Source organism: Cyprinus carpio, chromosome B8 (genome assembly GCF_018340385.1).
Source record: "Cyprinus carpio isolate SPL01 chromosome B8, ASM1834038v1, whole genome shotgun sequence".
Taxonomy (NCBI): Eukaryota; Metazoa; Chordata; class Actinopteri; order Cypriniformes; family Cyprinidae; genus Cyprinus; species Cyprinus carpio.
Window position 1 is genome coordinate 10411489 of NC_056604.1, and position 19150 is coordinate 10430638.

General features: G+C 37.4%; 1 protein-coding gene across 2 annotated transcripts in view; it reads right to left on the reverse strand.

The window, feature by feature from the left end:
• The window catches only part of sema6bb (sema domain, transmembrane domain (TM), and cytoplasmic domain, (semaphorin) 6Bb), a 118870-nt gene that overhangs the window by 13725 nt on the left and 85995 nt on the right, over positions 1 to 19150 (reverse strand). For both annotated transcript variants that reach the window (XM_042728905.1, XM_042728906.1), the window contains exons 11-16: positions 13875 to 14006; positions 13617 to 13766; positions 12053 to 12232; positions 9595 to 9735; positions 8144 to 8221; positions 6836 to 6894 (exon numbers count right to left, since the gene is read on the reverse strand). In XM_042728905.1, the coding sequence (XP_042584839.1) occupies positions 6836 to 6894; positions 8144 to 8221; positions 9595 to 9735; positions 12053 to 12232; positions 13617 to 13766; positions 13875 to 14006 (740 nt within the window). The remainder of the gene's footprint in view (positions 1 to 6835; positions 6895 to 8143; positions 8222 to 9594; positions 9736 to 12052; positions 12233 to 13616; positions 13767 to 13874; positions 14007 to 19150) is intronic.

Consider the following 19150-nt stretch of genomic DNA (forward strand, 5'->3'; position numbering starts at 1 on the left):
AATCAAATTCAGGCTGATTGCATGAGCACCATAATATGTATATATGAATAAATATATACATATATGCTCATACATTTATTCTTCAGTATCTTATTTAATTACCTATAAATCAGAAGAAAAAAAATCACATGAAACTAATAATCAATATTTCAAATGCCACCTCAAGAAATGGGTATTAAATACATTTTGAAAAATAATGTAAAAAAATAAATAAATATATATTTCATTTGAAAATTAGGCATAAATATTTTTAATTTTATCACCCATAAAGGACATGTCAGTTTGTCATTGTAATACACCCTAGACTTTCAAATGGAATGAATAATCAACATATAATCAATTACTATAAACAATGTGGCATTTATAGCAAATTGAAATCGGTACGGCTAAATTGAATTATTTTGATGGCTGTGTTAATTGCTGAGAAAGTACTTTCTAATCACATGTAATTACTTTAAAGAAATATGTCTAATTAGTTATGAAAAAAGTCTATAAGAGAAAAAAAGAGGCATAATTAGTGCAAATTAATCATGTAATCATTTGTGTGTTTTTGTATGTAATAAAACTCCAGTTAAGTTTCTTTGAATGTCAAATCCATAAATTACTCTTCCTGTCATTTTATTTCAACTTCAGGTGGGGTGTGGCCAATTCATGGAATGGCCTACCTCAGTGTAGACATACATGTGTGTGTTTGTCTATGATTAATGACCTGGACATGAAGGTCATGAGATGTTGTATTCCAGGAGAACATGAACTGCCCCTGTGGGAGTGTTTGAAAGGTCTGGAGGGCAAGAGCACCACATCAGTCTTACAAACACTCACTGTAACATCTAAGTCCTCTATAAAACCTATTTCACCCACCCAAAAAACTCCACAGAGCATACAAAACATGATTCACACCAAATGTGACACTACAAAACAACATCTGTCATCTTCATTCCAAGTAAAAGTTGTACATTGCACATCAAATATATTCAGTTGACTGATTTTGGCACTTTTAACAGCATTTTTTCCTTTATTGAGTACATAAAACTTACCTGATACTGAATATGTCATATCATCATAAATCGTGATATCACAGCTTCTACAAAAATGTTAGGAAGCATGACTATTTTCAACTTTTATAATAATAAGAAATGTGTCTTGAGTATCAAATCAGCATATTAGAATGATTTCTGAAGGACACTAAAGACTGGAGCAATGGCTGATAAAAATAAAGCTTCGCCATTACAGGAATAAACTTACATAAAAATAGAAATTTTAATATATTATTTCAGAATATTACTTGTAACTGTATTCTTGATCAAATAAATGAAGCCTCGGTGAGCATAAGAGAATTACAAAAACATAAAAAAAAATCCCGCCAACCCTTAAACTTTTGAACAGCAGAGTACATGAGACATATAACTATATCAATGTTTGCTAGCTGATACCAATTACAGCAGATAAGCAAATTTGCCAGCGTGTGCCTCATTGCCTTTCTCTGCATGGCTGTCATCCCACTCTATATGAATGACGCCACCGTGCACTTCTTCTTGTAACATGGACTTCAATTAGATCGTGATTGCAACCCACTGTTTGCAGAGTCAAAACACCACCTTTTCTCCAGGAAATATTTTAACAGCAGCATAATTGCCTCCATCTGTGTCAACGCTGTGATTATACTCAAATACTTTCGCAGCAACGTACACACACGGGAGAATAGGGTAAGCGGGTGAGATATAGATGCAAAGAAAGCATAATGGGGCTTATGACTGTCTGCTCTTTGTACACGTACTGTAGTTGAACTGCCGGTTTGAGGAGAAGCCTCATTTTGCAGTCCATTCACTTGCGTGACAGTTCTTTCCTACACTGATGTCTCCCTCCCTTTTGATGCCTGGTTTAACAGCACTGACATTTGCTGATGAGTTTCTGTGCAAACAATGACTCCGTCGCTCCCATAAGTGAGCCTAGTTAATGTTTACCAGTGGCATGTACATTTTGATTTTACCCCAGTGAGAAAATTATTCAGTGAGTTCCGGGGGGACTGGGGTAACTTTTTAAAAAAGCTACTCTGTAAGTAGTTTTCACAATCTGTCACAATCACAATCTGTCAAAGCCAAACTGTCTTTTGGCACAGATATACAATACATAAAGTATAAACAGAATATTGTGAAATATGATTACAATTTAAAATAGATGTTTCCTATTTTAATATATTTTGAAAAATATATATTTTTTTTTTTACTGATGGAAAAGCTGAATTTTCCTCAGCCATTACTCCAGTCTTTAATGTCACATGATCCTTCAGAAATTGTTCTAATGTGGCACTAAAGAAACATTTATAATTATTAGTAATACTGAAAACAGTTGAGCTGCTTAATATTTTTGTGGGAACCACTTTTTTTCAGGATTCTTTCATTAATAGAAAGTTCAAAAGAACAGGCTTTATTACAATTTGAATGTCTGTAACATCACTTTTGATCAACTAAATGGTCCTTGTTGAACAAAACTATTTTCCTTTCAAAAAAAGTGACCCCACACTTTTGAACAGTATAGAACAGTAGTACATATTCACTGTATGTATATTTTAGCTTTGCTTCCTTTGGCATAATAATGCACTTCTGCTCGACCCCTCAGATGACCTGCAATTTTACATTGAAAGGGATACTGTTGAAGTTTAAGGAGCATTAAATTAGCCGCTAATCCTGCAATCGATATGGCTGGCTTAAAGGTCATGACCTGTAAAGGGTTAACACCACATTGAGGTAAGATCATATGAGAGAGCAAAGTGTCCGCCCAGGCTGGAATGTAAAATGTTATGCTATCCTCTCTCAAGCCAAAATTTCTCTCTTTATACAACATGTACTCCAACAACAAACAAGTTAATCGTTTCAAGCTCTGTTGTTGATTTTTGAGCACAGCTATTGCTGCTAGTTTAGTCATCGGCCATCATTAAACAAGAATTCACAACCTGGCATGTCTCCCCTAAGGGAGAGAGAAACAGAACAATAAGGCCAAAGACATAGGGCCTCAAAATGCAGAATGACAAGTGGCTGTTGGCGCCGAGTGACCAGGCCTCACAGGTCAGCTAATTTAAAGCATCTGATGTCTACATCTACTTTGATCAGCTTCCCCTCGGAGCATCAGGCAAAAGGAGAGTTGACATTCTGAAGCAGATCGCTAAGTGCTTGGTCAGGGCAAAGGAAGAGCAGGCGCATCTCTAATTCTGGTCCTCACACTGATGAGCAAACTGAGAGAGACGGCAGGAACTGCCTGATCGGTTACTCAAACACCAAGGTGAAGTGAAGGTGGAAGAAAGATACAGAGAGATATATCTGGGCAGATATATTATCACTGTACACAAGTGCCCTGCAACGTGACCAGTGATGCACTATTTCAACTGAAATTTTCCTCCTGTTCTTTCTAATTCCTATGCATGCAGCTTTTATGCAATCAAATATTAATTGAGCTACTAAAAAGAACTTATAAAAACTCATTTGTCTCACTGCAGGACCACTTAACGGGTCATATAATGATGAATCAAAGTTTCCTTGCTCTTTTGAGATAAAAAGAGCTTGATGTACCATTTAACATACTGTAACTTTTTCATTTAAAACTACTAAACAAGCCAAAAAGAGCATTTATTTAAACAAAAATGTAAACAATTACTCCTCCTGAATTAAATTGTCTATTTTGCTGCAAAAAAGGATACTGGCACAGTGAAAAAAATTTAACTGCAGCCCACCTTATTTTTCAAGAAGTACTGTAAATAAATAGAAGAATAGCAAACTGCAGTAAATGGTAAAACTATTTGAGCTACAAACCAGTTCATGATTATGATAACAAATTAAAATTATAGGTAAATACCAGCTTGCAACATCAAGCAGAATAACAGACTGTTTTTGAACTAAACTAAAATAACAAAGCAGTTGACATCGGAAGCCTTAGATAAGCAAAAAGTAATATTTTTTTCTAAAGACATGAAAATGTACATGTTTTTTTCTGAACTAGCCATTTTATTGTACTGCAGTGAATAGACTGTTTTCTGAAATGAAAGAAAAAAAAAGCTTGATGTACTATTAATATATTGGCAACTTTAAAAACTGAAAACTTACTAAACAGTACCAAAAAATAAAAATAATAAAACAACAAAAAAATAGCTGGAATTACTAAATAATGGATATGACCCCTTAAAGTGAACTGCAATTAGCAAAAAAGTGATTTATAACAATAAAGACTACTAAAGTGCAAAAAACCTCTAAATTGACAACAACAGTTGATGTCCATGTTATCTGTCAACTAGCCAGTCTGTTTGTACTGCAGTGTTACAAAGTACTGGTTTTTGAGAAACGGAGTGAGAAAAATTGCACTATTTTTAAACCGAGAGAGGTAGAAAGTGCGGGGGAATGAGAAATTGCTTCTGCCATACAGAAGGCAACGGGAGCATGTCAGAGAGTTATAGCAGCACAAGGCCTTTGGGAATTGCCGCAGTGACGGTTCTATGACACAGGAGACATCAGAGCTTGCGCTCTACATCACTCACCGCCCCGTCTGTGCACCCTACCCCACCCCAGACACCTGCCCTCAGTCACGGGCTCCAGCTTGTCTGACAACCAACACCAGCCCTCCATCTATACTTTACTTCATCTCTCTATGTACCATTTCGTCCTCTGTATCTCCCTTGCTGGTTTATGGATCCCACCCTTTGTAATCATTCAGCCCAGACCGAGTCAGAGACGAGATGAAAATCAATTCTTCTCCTCTTCCCCTACTTCCACTGACCACATTTTTGTCGTCAAGCAGAAGCTGTTTATACGCCCTCTCGGACATGCATGTGGACATCTGGGGTCATATGAAGTTCAGTTTCATCCAGGAGATCACTGAGGCTGTCCCTCGAATCAGAGTCTGCGACCCTCCCAGCAGGAGATGAAAGTCAGTCACCAGCTACAAACCGTGATGGATGCAGTGCTACATCCTCTAAACTGCCCACTTCTCAACCCCTGGCCTGTGTCTCTCTGCACTGCAGGCCCAGGAGAACGGCACTCAAGGACCGTGATGGATGTGACATGTGGTCTGCTGATCAAAGCCTTGCAGGCAAACACTTATTTACACAAGACTTATTAAGAATGAAGAATGAGACGCTGTCCATGCAAGTCCCCAGTCTAAGAGTCACTAGAGAGACACCCCGCTTTTCAGACCAGCTTAAACCAGCATGAATTTACATGCTGATCAAGACTGGTTTGTGCTGGTCTAAATCTAAATTAAATAAGATAAATTTACTCAAGAAGCAACACTGCATAAGATATAAAGGCTTGTTTTCTTAGATTATTTTCATAAATATTATTTTGAGTATGAGTGTGTTTGTCTTGCAGCACTGCCAAATTATTCACTTGATTTTAACTTGTTTATACTTAAAATAAGTGGGAAAAAATATCAGCCAGCACAGTGAGACAAAAAACAGCAGTACTGAAAACATGTCTTAATATCTAATGCAGTGTTGCTTCTCAAGTAAATTTATCTTGCTTCAAGGATTTATTTCATTTTTCATTATTTACCTCAAAAATGAGCAAGCAGCAATTCCTCACAGCAGACTCGACTCGAAATTGATTTGAATAAGTTTTGAGGTTAGCAAGTTGGTGAGCTAATAACACAAATATTATACTAGGTAAAGTAGTCAATTTTAAAAGAACAAGTTATGATGGATACAATACTGAATGAAACAGAAGTATAGGTAGATGCAATATCATAAATAATACAACTAAAATCATGAACTAACAATGAAAAATACTTTTACATGATTTATTAAATTCTACTTTTAACATAAACATACATTTTTAATGTATCCATTTTGTGTATAAATGGACATTAATGTATTATGTATAATAAACATTAATGATGAAGATTAGTATATAGTATAAATTAAATAAAAAATATATAATTACAGATACAAATAATTATAATTATAATTAACTAAACATTAATATAGATTCATAAATGCTGTAAAAATGATTGTTTATTAGGTTAGTTCATGATACCCAATGCATTAAATTTATTGAATTTAACATTCTCTCACTTGGCATTCAAGGATTGTGTTCATTGCAAAGGACATAAGCAATGCTGCTTTAGTATTTGGCCAAAACAAGCTTTGCATCGGGAGCATTCTTTAAAATTTGCTATCATATGCTCATTTTAAGAAGAAAAGTTTTGCTTGAATATTGAAAATCAGAATCTCTTACATCACATTGTTCATGCTGCTGTGCCAAAGTTACTATTTTTTTCCCGACTTACTGATCTTCTCCATTAGGAAATACAGCAGTTGGCCCAACCACCCCATTACTTTCTGGCTTCTGCATCGCAACTGAAACAGAGGCTGGAAAACTTCAAAAGCTCCTGATGAGCAGATTAAAATCCAGCCAGGCAGACATGATCATTATGCAATATTTATACATCCGAGTGTTTGTGGCTCACAGCAGATGAGCGAGGTCTCCTGTGGTGAACCCAGGATTAACGTGCACCAATGTCTGTGCCGAATCAGCGGTGAGATCAAAGGGGTTCTACAGCAAGTGAATATTTCAGACTGAACGATTGATTTGCTGCAATGAACCCCACCAAGAGAGGCTCACCTGGAACTCAACGCTGTTCCAAGATGAACATAATTGTAGATGAAAGAGGAACTATAAATAGAAAGTGCAAACTGTGATCGCCACGCACCCGAGTCGAGGCTCTTGCCGCAGAACAGTAGCTCAAAATGGGGCGGAAAACGATGGTGGCTGCAGGTCTGACGGGACGAGGGGAGAGGATGGGAGGTCACAGTGTGAAGAGTTTTATTGTCATAATAAAAATGTTCTCTTACCGTCACAGTCGCCCAAATGAGAAGTGTTTCCGTGCTCGACGTCTTGCTCAAAGGGAAGCCTGTGGTGAAATGGGAGAAAGAACAGTAGTAGAAACATTTATCAGCAAACCACATAAACGGGCCATAAAACTGCACCATCTCAATTACAGTAATGCCTCTGTATTTTCTCACTCTCTCTCTCTCTTTATTTTTTTAAAGAAAAACAAAATTTTTAATGTTATCTTGAAGGGTACTTCTAAAATGTCTTGGTTTTATGCTGTTGGGTTCAATAATAAGTGATATTGCATATTAAAAGCTTGTACAGGATGTGTGCAGAAACTCAATCTGCGCTCATGAGCAATTCTTGCAAACAGAGGCATCACAGTGCTCTATTAGAGATGCACTGTGTTACCTTAAAGCCACATTAATGAAGAAAAATGACTGCAGTCGGCTCACGAATGGCTTTCTTCCAACCGCATAAGTCAAACAGAGGAAAGGCCGAAGGCTACGCACAGCAGAAGCGTGCACCGGGGGACCAGCCTCTTTCCACTACCATCGGCAATTAGTTAAAGCCCAGGACAACAAGGCAGCCAGGGGTCTTTTACTGCCAGGGTCTTAGTTTTTCAGAAGATACGTTTACACCCGCGTGGTAAAACGCTTTCTGTGAAATTCCTATAAAATATAATGTTTCTACAAACTGCAGGCGCAGAGCTGTAATCTCCAGAACTCCTCTGAGAGAAGATGGCTGAGTTTTTTATACTACAGCGGTGAACCACCCCGAGAATTTAAATGAGCACGCAGATTCCTTCCCGCCGCTCTCCTGAGGATGAACATTAGCCGCATCGCAGCATTGAGAAGCGCATACAGACTGATAAACAGCCGACAGAATGTCTTTGCATATCTGCTGTTTGTGTATATTAGCAAGTGGCAGTAATTAGAACAACTTCTGTTTAGTTTTTTCTGCCGTGAAATTCAATTGGTGAGAATTTGTCAGTATTATGCGAGACAGAATCGATCTACAGGTTGACCGTCCTTGGTAAATCAAATCAGATCCAGTCAGAGAGCTGTAATTGCATAACGGCACTGGGGTAAAACGTACTCCACATTTTGATCTCAGAATACCGGCAGACAACCTGTATTTGCACACAGAACTCAATAAAACCATCTCTCTGAGGAGGGATAGATTTTCACAAGTGTATTTAAACCAAGGCAGAACACAAAAACTAGTATTTTTTGGACATGTGCTTTATCTGAAGATGGAAATCTTGTTGTGTAGGTAAAAAAATAGGTGAGTTATGTTGGTACTGTAGGTACATTGCCAAAACTCACCTTGTACCCGCACGGAGGAAAGAGCAGGTGCTTCCTCTGGTCCAGCCGCAGTAGGGATCCCGTGAGGCGATGCAGTTCCTGTGAAAGAACAGAAACCAGCATGAATGCTACCCCTACGGCACCAGACAGTATATAGTTTAATTCCACTGGATTTCATCCAAGTATGATCCAGCTGGTTCAGTGCACACATTAGACGTGTGACATGTGTTAGTGCGCCTCACTGGGCTGCACTGATGGCCCACGGGCACAGACACAGAGCACGGGCTGGTGACCAGCGATCACAGGACCACAAAACTATCCTAGAGCTGAGAGCAACAGTACAAACAATTGTTGGGATTGTACTAAAAAGGACAGAGGTTCACAAAGACACTAAATGATGTCACTGTTGACATTAAAGTCATATTGTAGGCATATGTTTAAGTTCTGGATTATTTTTAATAGCTTTATTTAAAACATTACCAATGAATCAATGGGAGGTATAAACTATACTGTAGCTGTATCATAGAATATGGGTTTTATACAATGCAAAAAAACACATCTTTAAAAATAACACATAGCTTACAGGAAATAAAGCATACATTGACCTCAATATAATCTCCCTTGTTTTTGATTATAAAAGCCGTTCGCTTGGGCATTACTCAAAAAGCTATGTGCATGTGTCGTGCATCATTTCTTGCCAGGCTTCCTTAAATTTATCCCAAAGCTGAGATTTATTCATCAGCTTCGATTCAGATTTAGAATTTCCCAAAGGTTTTCAATGGGATTAAGGAACGCCTTCGCTGCATGCGTGGATTGTTATTGTGTTCGAAATTACACGTTCAGTCTCCAAACAGATCCTAAATACTGGCCTTGCAAGTGCCAGAAACTAGAGGTTCCTCACAATTGCAAGTCTTATTCAAGACTTTGGAAGTTATTTTGAAGCTGTCACCCTGAGGTGCTTTTCAACCTCCTGTCAAAATGCTTGCTAGTCTTCTTTGACCATCCCAGCGCTTTGTACTCAATGGTATCTGTCTCATGGTGCTCTGCAATAATTCACAGACATTGTGACTGTTCAAACCCCACTAAACAAGCAATATGAAATTGACCAGATTCAGCGATTTTATTTAATATCTTCCTTGGTAATCTAAAATAAATATTAAAATAAATTAAATACATTCCTAAATAATATATAATATTTGTAAAAATACACACAGACTATTTTTATATAATTTTAATATTAAAATTAATATTACATTAATACACAAATTAAATATATTTATATTTCAAATAAATATCCAAATTAATAAAACAATTAAATAATATATATAATATAATATAAAACAATATATTATTCTACAAATACAAAATATTAATATAACATTTCTAATTTGATTTATATTCAGTTAAATAAACAGACTTCATGATTTGTCCTCATTTAGTGTGCTAACCAAATGTGTGTATGTGCCACTCACTTCATGCAGCGGGAATAGAGTTGGCAGCGTGCTACAGGCACTTTGATCACGCAAGAAGGGAAAGCCAGTAGGAGGCTGTGACTGATGCGGTCCAGCGTGAGAGAGAGCAGCTGCCTGGCCTGAGGAGAGTCCGTCCCACACCTGGAACACACGCAGTCCAAATCAATTTGCAACAAATTAAAAGAGTGCAGGGAGAAAGTCAAACACAATTTACACCGAGAACACACTTAAACACAGTTTGATACACAATGACATGACCCGAACCTACATAAAGGAAAAAGTCTAAACAGCCAAGCCTAACACAATCTGATAATGTTTATCTTAACACAATATAATGTTAACAAGAACTAATAAAGCAAAACCTAGACAAGCAAAACCTCAAGCTAGCTATTGCATTTCTTTCGCACTATTCTTTTAACACATTAAACATGGGAACTTAGTTATAAAAGTTTGTTTGCCATCTTAAATCTTGAAATTTCAAACCAAGGCCATCTATCCATTAAGATAACGGCTTGTTATACAGTATGTCTCTAATGAACTGATATTAACTTTCACCCTCTGAATGAAAAACGGGATGAGGCGTAAAGGGCTTCAGAAAGAAAATGCGTGTCATATTAATGTGATATCACATTAATGTGTTGTCACTTTGTTCTTGGCCCCAGTAACTAATCTGATTGATATCTAGGGCTCTGGCAACCACCCACTCCTCTGTGCTTTACACTTAACTGGCACTTACCACTTAGAGTATCTCTCTTGCACCTGCCATGCTGGCTAGAAAACACATTTGTTTGTATACATACGCACAAATAAATATGGTTAAAGAAACGCTTAAGATAATGGCCTCGAAAGCAGCGGAGAAATCATTAGTACTTTATGCATCGGATCTGAGTAATGAGCCACACTTACCAAAGGCCATCAGAAACGACTTTTGCTTCAAAAAGTCATTTTCCTAATCAGTATTTGATTCTCATTTTACAGAGAAAATAATTAAATTGCTGTAAAAACAGATTAACTTGAGAAGCAAAATGATTTAGAGACTGGAAAAACTATGTTGAAAATATTACTCAACCAATTAAAAATGTATAAAAATAATTACATAACATGTCATTAAATTAATGTAACTATATATGTATTTAAATATGAAAATGTGTAATGTTTATACAGTATGTGTGTGTGTGTGTAATTAAAAATTTATAAATATATATATATATATATGTGTATATATATATATATATATATATATATATATATAATATATATATATATATATATATATACACATATATATATATATATATATATATATATATATATATATGAATAGATTACAAGTTTATTATTTTATTTTTGTTAATTTACCTTTTTTATTTAGTGAGAATTCATCTCACTAAATTAGCACATTTAATTAACAGCCCTAATTGAAAATTGAGTTGTTAGAGAGATGAAAAAAAATGAATAAATGAATCATTGCAGTCGTACAGCTCCATTTTTAGGCAGCCAAAACAAATGACGAAAGAGAGAGACAGGAAGAGAACAGACAGAGGGTGAGATAAAGAGGTGCAACTGGCAAGTTTAAACTGATTTAAGAAGAAAAAAGCAGCCTCTCTTGACACATATGAGTAGGAGAGCGAAACAGAAGACGTAAGAGATGAAAATGAACCATTGCTATAGATAGATCACAGAAAACAAGCGAGAAAAAAACTTTTAGGAACAAAAAAAGACACAGATGCTTCAAAAACGGTAACATAAAAAGGAAAGAGTGCATAAAAAGAGATTGACATCAATTAACTCTCTGGCCTCCATTCTAATTATGTCATTGTTGTCTTCGCTACAGTGTCTTGATCGATATGGATGATGACACAGGCATTTTGAACGGTTTCCATCGGTCGCGGACTCCCTGACCCTGCGCGTGTCAGACAATTTACCACTTCACCACCGCGTGATGAGAGATGGCAGAGGTTATGCAAGGCCAGCATGATCGGAGCCTGATCTGATTACTCCATCTACACTCCCCTGATTAGCTGGCTTCCCGCTGCGCTAGACACAGCTAGCACTGTCAAAGCCATCACGCTCTCACATGCACACTCCTGTTCTGATAAACTGACGTAAATTCATGATTCATGTTGATTCGTGTTTTATCAAGTGTGTTTGTTTTGTTTAGCTAATTTGGTGTTTGGTAATTAACCTGATTTACCATGTTTTTGGTTTAGTGTGTAAAATGTTTCATCATTTTTTGTGCGTACAGTATGTGAAGAGAAACAGACTAAACAGCATTTAGACTGTCTGGATGAAGATGCAATTAACACTTTATCCATGGAAAATGAGTGTTGCTTGCAAACTCCTGCCGCTTTCCACAAGAGATAATGACCAGCTAATGCTCCATCTGTTTACTTGCCATGACTTGTGATTCTCTGCATAAAACAATCACCAAAGCACGTGTTTCAGCATTAACCTCTACCTGTCTGGGTTGTAGCCTTCAAGTTCCTCGAGGAATATGTTGCTGTTGGTCACGGTGTTATCTCTGTTGGGGGTGACGAGGAATTTAAGGATGGTCCCTCGGCTGGAACCCAGAAAGAGGACTGTCTGGTTGCCATAAGGACCAGCATTTGTGTCTACCACCATTTTGTTGAGCTGGTATCTGAAAGTGACAGAAGACAACTGAATTCATTCTCAAATGAGGCTGAGAGGAAACAAGGTATTAAATTGTAAACCAAAACCTCATGCCAAAATAACAAAATGCACAAATCCAAAAAGCATATCTTGAGGAAACTGCCAAAACTGCTCTACTAGAATGATTCAGCTCACTAAAATAGGACGATCTCCCAGAGTGTTTGAAATGACACAAAAAACTTGTCACTATAATCTTATTGTGCCCTGTGGGATGCTGAGAAACCCCAGCTGCTGGAATCCCATAGTCTGAAGACTGAGATTGGACAGATACTAATGCTAGCAGACGTCACAGCCGGTCGGTCAAATGTTTAGCATGGATCTTAATGAAGAAAAGAATGATGGGGAGAAGTAAGCATCTAAATTTAATGCACAATATGGGTTCCTTTGCTTCTAGTTTGTGAAGAATCTGAGTTCTGAGCTTGGTTGAAGTCATTTCTTGGTAGTCTAGAAGGTTGACTTGATAGCTCGTCTAGAAGCACTAGTCCAATTTAGACCAATGACAAACCAGAAACCATCATGTCTTGAAGGCATGTTTTAAAGGGGTCATGAACTGAGAAATCAAAGTTCCCTTGATTTTTTTGACATTGTACTATAAAAACATCCTGTAAGATTTAGAGCTCAAAACTTTCTTGTTAGTCTAAAAACAGCTTATATTGAAGCCAATCTGCAAAAAGCTAGTGGAATGTGCCACTCTATATTGTAAAAGTGCGACTAGACACCGCCTCCGCAGAAGATGATCAACGCGTGCTTCTACAACGCTGCCTGTTTAGCCCCACCCACTGATTCATTTACGTAATGTAAAGAAGGAGAGAGGAAAAAGAAGAACTCAAACTATACAGATAGCTCCGAAGACAACAGGATGCTGTTCAGTGCCAAGCTGTGGAAAAACATTTGGCAGTCTTTGCATTGCTTTCCTTCTATTCCCAACATTGAGAAAGAGTGGATGAAAATTATTTTTAATGAAGTTCCAGACCACATCAATAAGAACTTGGTCCTTTGTTCACTTCATTTTACTGCGCATTCATTTACAAACAAAGCACAATTTGACTCTGAAAGACTGAAACTAAAAGATGATGCTGTGCCGGCGTTATTGAGTCCGACAGTAATGCTGCAACGCACAAGTGTGAGTAACTGTTTTTATTACGTGATCACTATTGCTTTGTCTGTAATTACAGATTGTTTGATATGTACTGAGTATTTATGCCTTTTTGACAATCACAGCAGTGTTCACCTATGAAGGATGTAGGCTGTGAAACATACACAGCTGTAAGCCAATCACAGATGATTACTTCGTTCCAAATCTACAATCTGCCATGCCTATACAAACAGATCTAAGAGAAAATTGTCCTCACCTGACCATGGTCCTAACAATCCATGGTCTCTGACCAAGTGATGGGACGGCTTCATCCATTAGCGGATGGGTCTTGACAAAAGTTAACATGTCATCAGGGAAAGAATTGGAGGAATTGTACTTGGAGCCTTGCACGGCACAACCACCCGGCCTGAGAAATTCACAAACACAGCACATTATTATAAACTTTTTCACTGCAGGTTGGCATTTGAGGACATAAAACAATCTCTAGAGTTGTAAATGTCATTTCATTCAATACCTTGGTTTGGGCAAAACCTCATCTGGGACAGGTGTCCATATCGACTCAGGCGATTTCTGCTCTTTAAATCTTCCATCAAACACTCCGGCCAGCAGCTCCATGTCGAAAGCACACACTGCAGAGCCAGGAATACTGCAAAAATACAGCATAATTGTTCTTATTACATGATATCCTCAGACCTGCTCTTTTTCCATGATACTGCTCTGAGCTGGAGGAGGCTTCCAACACAAAAAGGATTTAATTTATCACAAACATGTCGAAAACACATCAGTTGACAGCTTTGAATAGATCTTTACAGTGTGTTGTTGGACAGACGTTTCAAGGCAAACAGAACAGAGAATATTGTCCAGAGCTGTCACCGGAAACCTTGGGTGACTGGAAGCTCTTCCACTCACTGACCTTTTCCTCCCACAGAGGATCTATTCAAGAATGCAGCGGTACACAAATGCAACTGTGAGAAACATACTTGGATTTCTCCAGTAATAATACAAGTGGCACAATAGAAACCACATGATGAGTCAGAATTCTTCATAAGGTGCCTGTCCATAAACCATGGCCAAGACTCATGTATAGACGATGTGCAAGGTCACACACTCAAACACCATCAGGGTAACACACAACACTAAAATGGCACAATAACCGTTAACTGAATAAAATAAAATTGTCTCTATAAAATATAGTTGTATGTGATGTGTCATGCAGGGAATGAAAAAATTCACTGATGCTCAAGAAGGCAACATGATGCATTAAGAGCCTGGGGGTGTAAAGTTTATCCATTGGATTAACAGTGTAAATTGCACTTGTTTGGTTTTCTGGGAAACCTAAATGTCTTGTGGTTTCTGAAGGGCAGTACTAAATGAAAAAATATGATCTTTAATCAAAATCCTGTTCAAAATGTCCAGCCCCCCCAGCTCTTAATGTTTCCTTCTTGAGCGTCAGTAATTTCTTTCACCTTTTGTAATAGTTGTGTATGAGTTCCTCAATTGTCCTCAGTGTGAAAGATGGATGTCATAATCATACAGTCACTGTTGGAAAGGGTTCAAATATGCAGAAAATGAAAGTTTCCATGGATGTTTAAGGTTCTTAATTGAACCACTGATGCAAACAAAGAACCTTTAGTTTTAAGAGTGTGTATAATATGTAAACATCTGTTATGTGACACAGCTTATTCAGGCCAGCACCAAAAAAAAAAAAAAAAATTATTTTGTTAAAATTATTAACATCTTGCATAATCTGCAAGAGGTATGTAAATGCACGAGCAGAACTATTTGTTTTTTATGCATATTTTGTGAACCTCAGACATCTCACGGTTTCTCCACAGCATTTTTTGATGCAATATCTCAAAATTTGCATAAAAATATGTGGATGGAAATCTGGTTAGTGAGAGCACCTCTCTTTCCTCCTCCTGCGAAACAGAGCTTCAATCTCTGAACTGTCCTGAAGTGATTTGTCTCCGGAGAAGCGACAGCTTTCAGCACTTAAAGACTTTCTTAAGAGAGAACAGAGAGTCATGCAGGGTGAGTCAGTTCAGTTCGCGTTTACGCCCACTCTCTCTCTCGCTCTCTCTCTCTCTTTCCTCCTCAGATTTCCTGGCACTGACATACTTTGTAAGTACAAGCCACAGCTGTATTCTGTTGCATCCTTGACACAGGCGAGTCGTTCACTCCCTCTGCATCACTCTCTTGAGCTCTATATCTCTCACAATCTTCTCGTGCTAAAACTCAGATGCAGAACATCACCTTCTGCTTTGAAAACAGACTGCACACACTAACTTTACGTTCCAGGATTTTATGAGATCCAATGAATGACTCTGAGAGGTGTCTGGATGGCAAGTTAAGGTCCGGAAAGAGTGACACCCACACAAAGTCGCCCATGTTGATCTGGGCTTTGTTGGTCCATGTAGGCATGCTTGAGTGTGGCTTGCTGGGTTTGGGAGGGAGTTAATGTGAGATTCTGTAAAGCTCAGGGGCAGAAGCGAGGATAAACAGCTGTCTCCAATAGCATTGTGGGACACATCTGTCACATGTCTACCGGTTTTACCCTGTAGTGGGTTTGTATGTGCGTGTGTAAAGCCGTAGGCCAGATAGCAGCTGAGAATGACCTTCTGATTGACAGTGCTGAAACTGTTCAGATTCAGCAGACACGGTGACAGGACTTAAACATAAGTCAGGCAATTTTCTGACAAGACCTCATTAGGCCCATATCAGCCTGATCATCAATGTCATCAGTCTGACACACTGCAGACACTCCAAAAGGCCTGACAGGTGAACAACTTGAAGCAGTGGCAGAACATGAACCCTTTTAAAAACAGAATTTCGTTTCGTAACTTATACATCTTATGTATGTTTCTAATAAAATTTCTTTCATATACCAATTTAGGTAACACTTTACATTAGGGAACATATTCACAGTTTTCCCTAAACATACTGCTAATTAGTGGATTATTGATAATAAATAAGGTAGCGGTTGTAGTAGTTATGTTTATAGGTATTAGGTAGGATTAAGGGATGTAAAATGCAGAATAAGGCATTAATGTGAGCTTTATAAGTACTAATAAACAGTCTATATGCTAGTAATATGGTTGTGGGTTCAATTCCCAGGGAACACATGTGTAACCTGAATGCACTGTAAGTCACTTTGGATAAAAGCGTCTGCTAAATGCATTAATGTAAATGTAAATGTAGTGAATAGTTCTAAAGTGTTAGCCAATCTTATTTCATACACAAACACAACACAAATATGATTTTTTTTATTGTGCCTTACTTAATCTGTTAAATGTCCTATTTGTTTTATTACATTTTATTATTAGTCCACTTACAGTGATGGTCAACTTTCTAACATTTGTAATTCAGCTTTACATGACAATTTTCTACTCCCAAACATTAATGTAAATAATGAAATAAAATAACTGTTATAACAGTTAGTAGCTCCTGATTGTGACCTCAATATCATGAAGATTTCTAAATGACACATTTCAGAAGATTATTTTCCAAAAATTACTAAATTTACTTGAGAAGCAACATTTCATAAAATATTAAGACTGACTGTATCTCGAATATAGTTTTATTTAGTCTTACTGCATCAGCAGAATTTTAACTCATTTTTTACTTGTTTTAGGCAAGAGAAAAAAATCTGCCAGTGCAGTAAGAAAACACTCATAATAAAGATAAATTCTCTGAAAACAAGTCCTCATATTTTATATGTTGCTTCTCAAGTAAATGTATCTTTATCTTGATCTTTAGATATTGGAACTGGAAAATATAACAAAAATACTAAGAAGATTTTTTGCAGCGTTGGCTGGGGAAGGAGGAGGGAAAATCCTGTTTTACATAATATGAAAAATTTGGAATGACATGAGGTTGAGTAAATTATGACAGAATTATTATTTTTGAGTGAACCATCACTTGAAACAAATTTTTACTATATATATGTGTGTGTGTGTGTGTGTGTGTGTGTGTGTGTGTGTGTGTGTGTGTGTGTGTGTGTGTGTGTGTGTGTGTCAAACTCAAAGATCAGTGAAGGCAATCTGATTGAATTACTGTGTGGTCTGCTACAGCTAAACAGAAAAGTTCCTTTATGTCTCTTTCTGTGCATCTCATATTTGAGCTCTGTCAAAACACTTCTCCGCTGCTCATTCCTGTACTTCCTCTTCACCTTTATGAGCCCTTGCTGTCTCCACTCTCTCTTTACACGTCCCTCAGCTGCTTCAAACCTGAGCGTGTGCCTCTCCAGCAGATTCGGGCCTTCTTTTATTTTCCCTTCAATCTGAACTCTGTATCCACCATGATCCACTGAGAGGATGATCTCACCTGCAGCCTCTCATTTACAACAATCTCACCCTATCTCTCCTGCCCTGCTTGGAGCCTAGGCTCCACACCTCGAAGCATCAGGAGCTCAAATGAGAAGCAAACACCTCCCTTCTGCTTGCTATGTTTTTGTCAGAGTGAAACAGTTTATTGGTGTCTGGGTTCAAGCTTGATACCTCAAATTTTGTGGCAATCTGACTTATTTTTGCTTGGCAGATGATTAAAGATGAAAAATGCACATATCCTAATGTTCTAAAGTTTTGGGTAAGAAAGACACAATTGCAAAAACAGCAATAACACCTAGAAAAGCAAGCCCTGGAAAACATCCTCAACACCCTAGCACATGCTTTGACTCAATGAGCTGTGGGGCTCATGTGTGCAATGCAAGTTCCTCCCTTTTCTTCCCAGTGATTTCCTTTCATCTACTACAGTCTATGTGCATAAGAAAAAAAAAGAAAGAAAAAGAAAACTACAGGAAAGTAAAATGGAGTGCAATAATGACTCATTTTTCCAGTCTTGGTTTCTGGAAGTATTGTTCCCATTCATTTTCTCCAAATGTATGTAATAACATTCCACAAAGAGTTTCAAGCCATGAACTAAACCAACCACCTCTGAAATGAATTACAGCATTGCAAACTTTGATTTGAAGCAAAAAAGGACACAACCCTTCAAAAGTTTGGTGTCAGTAATTTTTTAAAAGAAATTAATACTAATAATTAAAGACTAGAGGAACATCTTTGCCATCGCAGAAATAAATAAAATTTTAAAATATGTTAAAACAGAAAACAGTTATTTGAAATTGTAATAATATTTCACAATATTACTGTTTTTTACTGTATTTTTAGAACAATTAAATGCAGCCTCGGTGAACAAGTGACTTCTATCAAAAACATTACAAAATCTTACCGACTCCAGACTTTTAAATGGTAAAACATATGAAAATCAGAACAGCAAGAAAAATATAAAACTACAGTACATATAATGTCTTCTATTAAGGAACAACTACACATCCTACAAAGCATTACAAAAAATGCCTAACCCAAAGTATAAGCAATAATAACCATGACACCTAGCTTACCTTATTCTGAAAAACTGAGCATGAATATTTTAAATAAGATTTAGAATTTAATAATCAGAATTTATGAGAAACTGGCAAAATGTTCAAAATCCACAGAATTGACCTGTTAACCACTTTCTATTCAGCATGAGTCACTGCTTTTTAAGCACTTTATTATTCTCCTTCCCATAATACTTAGACCCATCTCAACCACATCCCAACATGCCCTCCTCTCATTCCCATAGTCCTCCCCTGCTGCTGCGTCTGCCACGCACTAACCAGTCCCGGCAATTTGTCTGAGAGCTCTTTAACAGACCACATATCCTCCCGGCAGGCTGGTGAAGCCCCCTGCGCTGTTTATAGAGGACTGCAGCTGCAGACAGGAATGCTTGTACAGCTGGATGTTCCCTGCC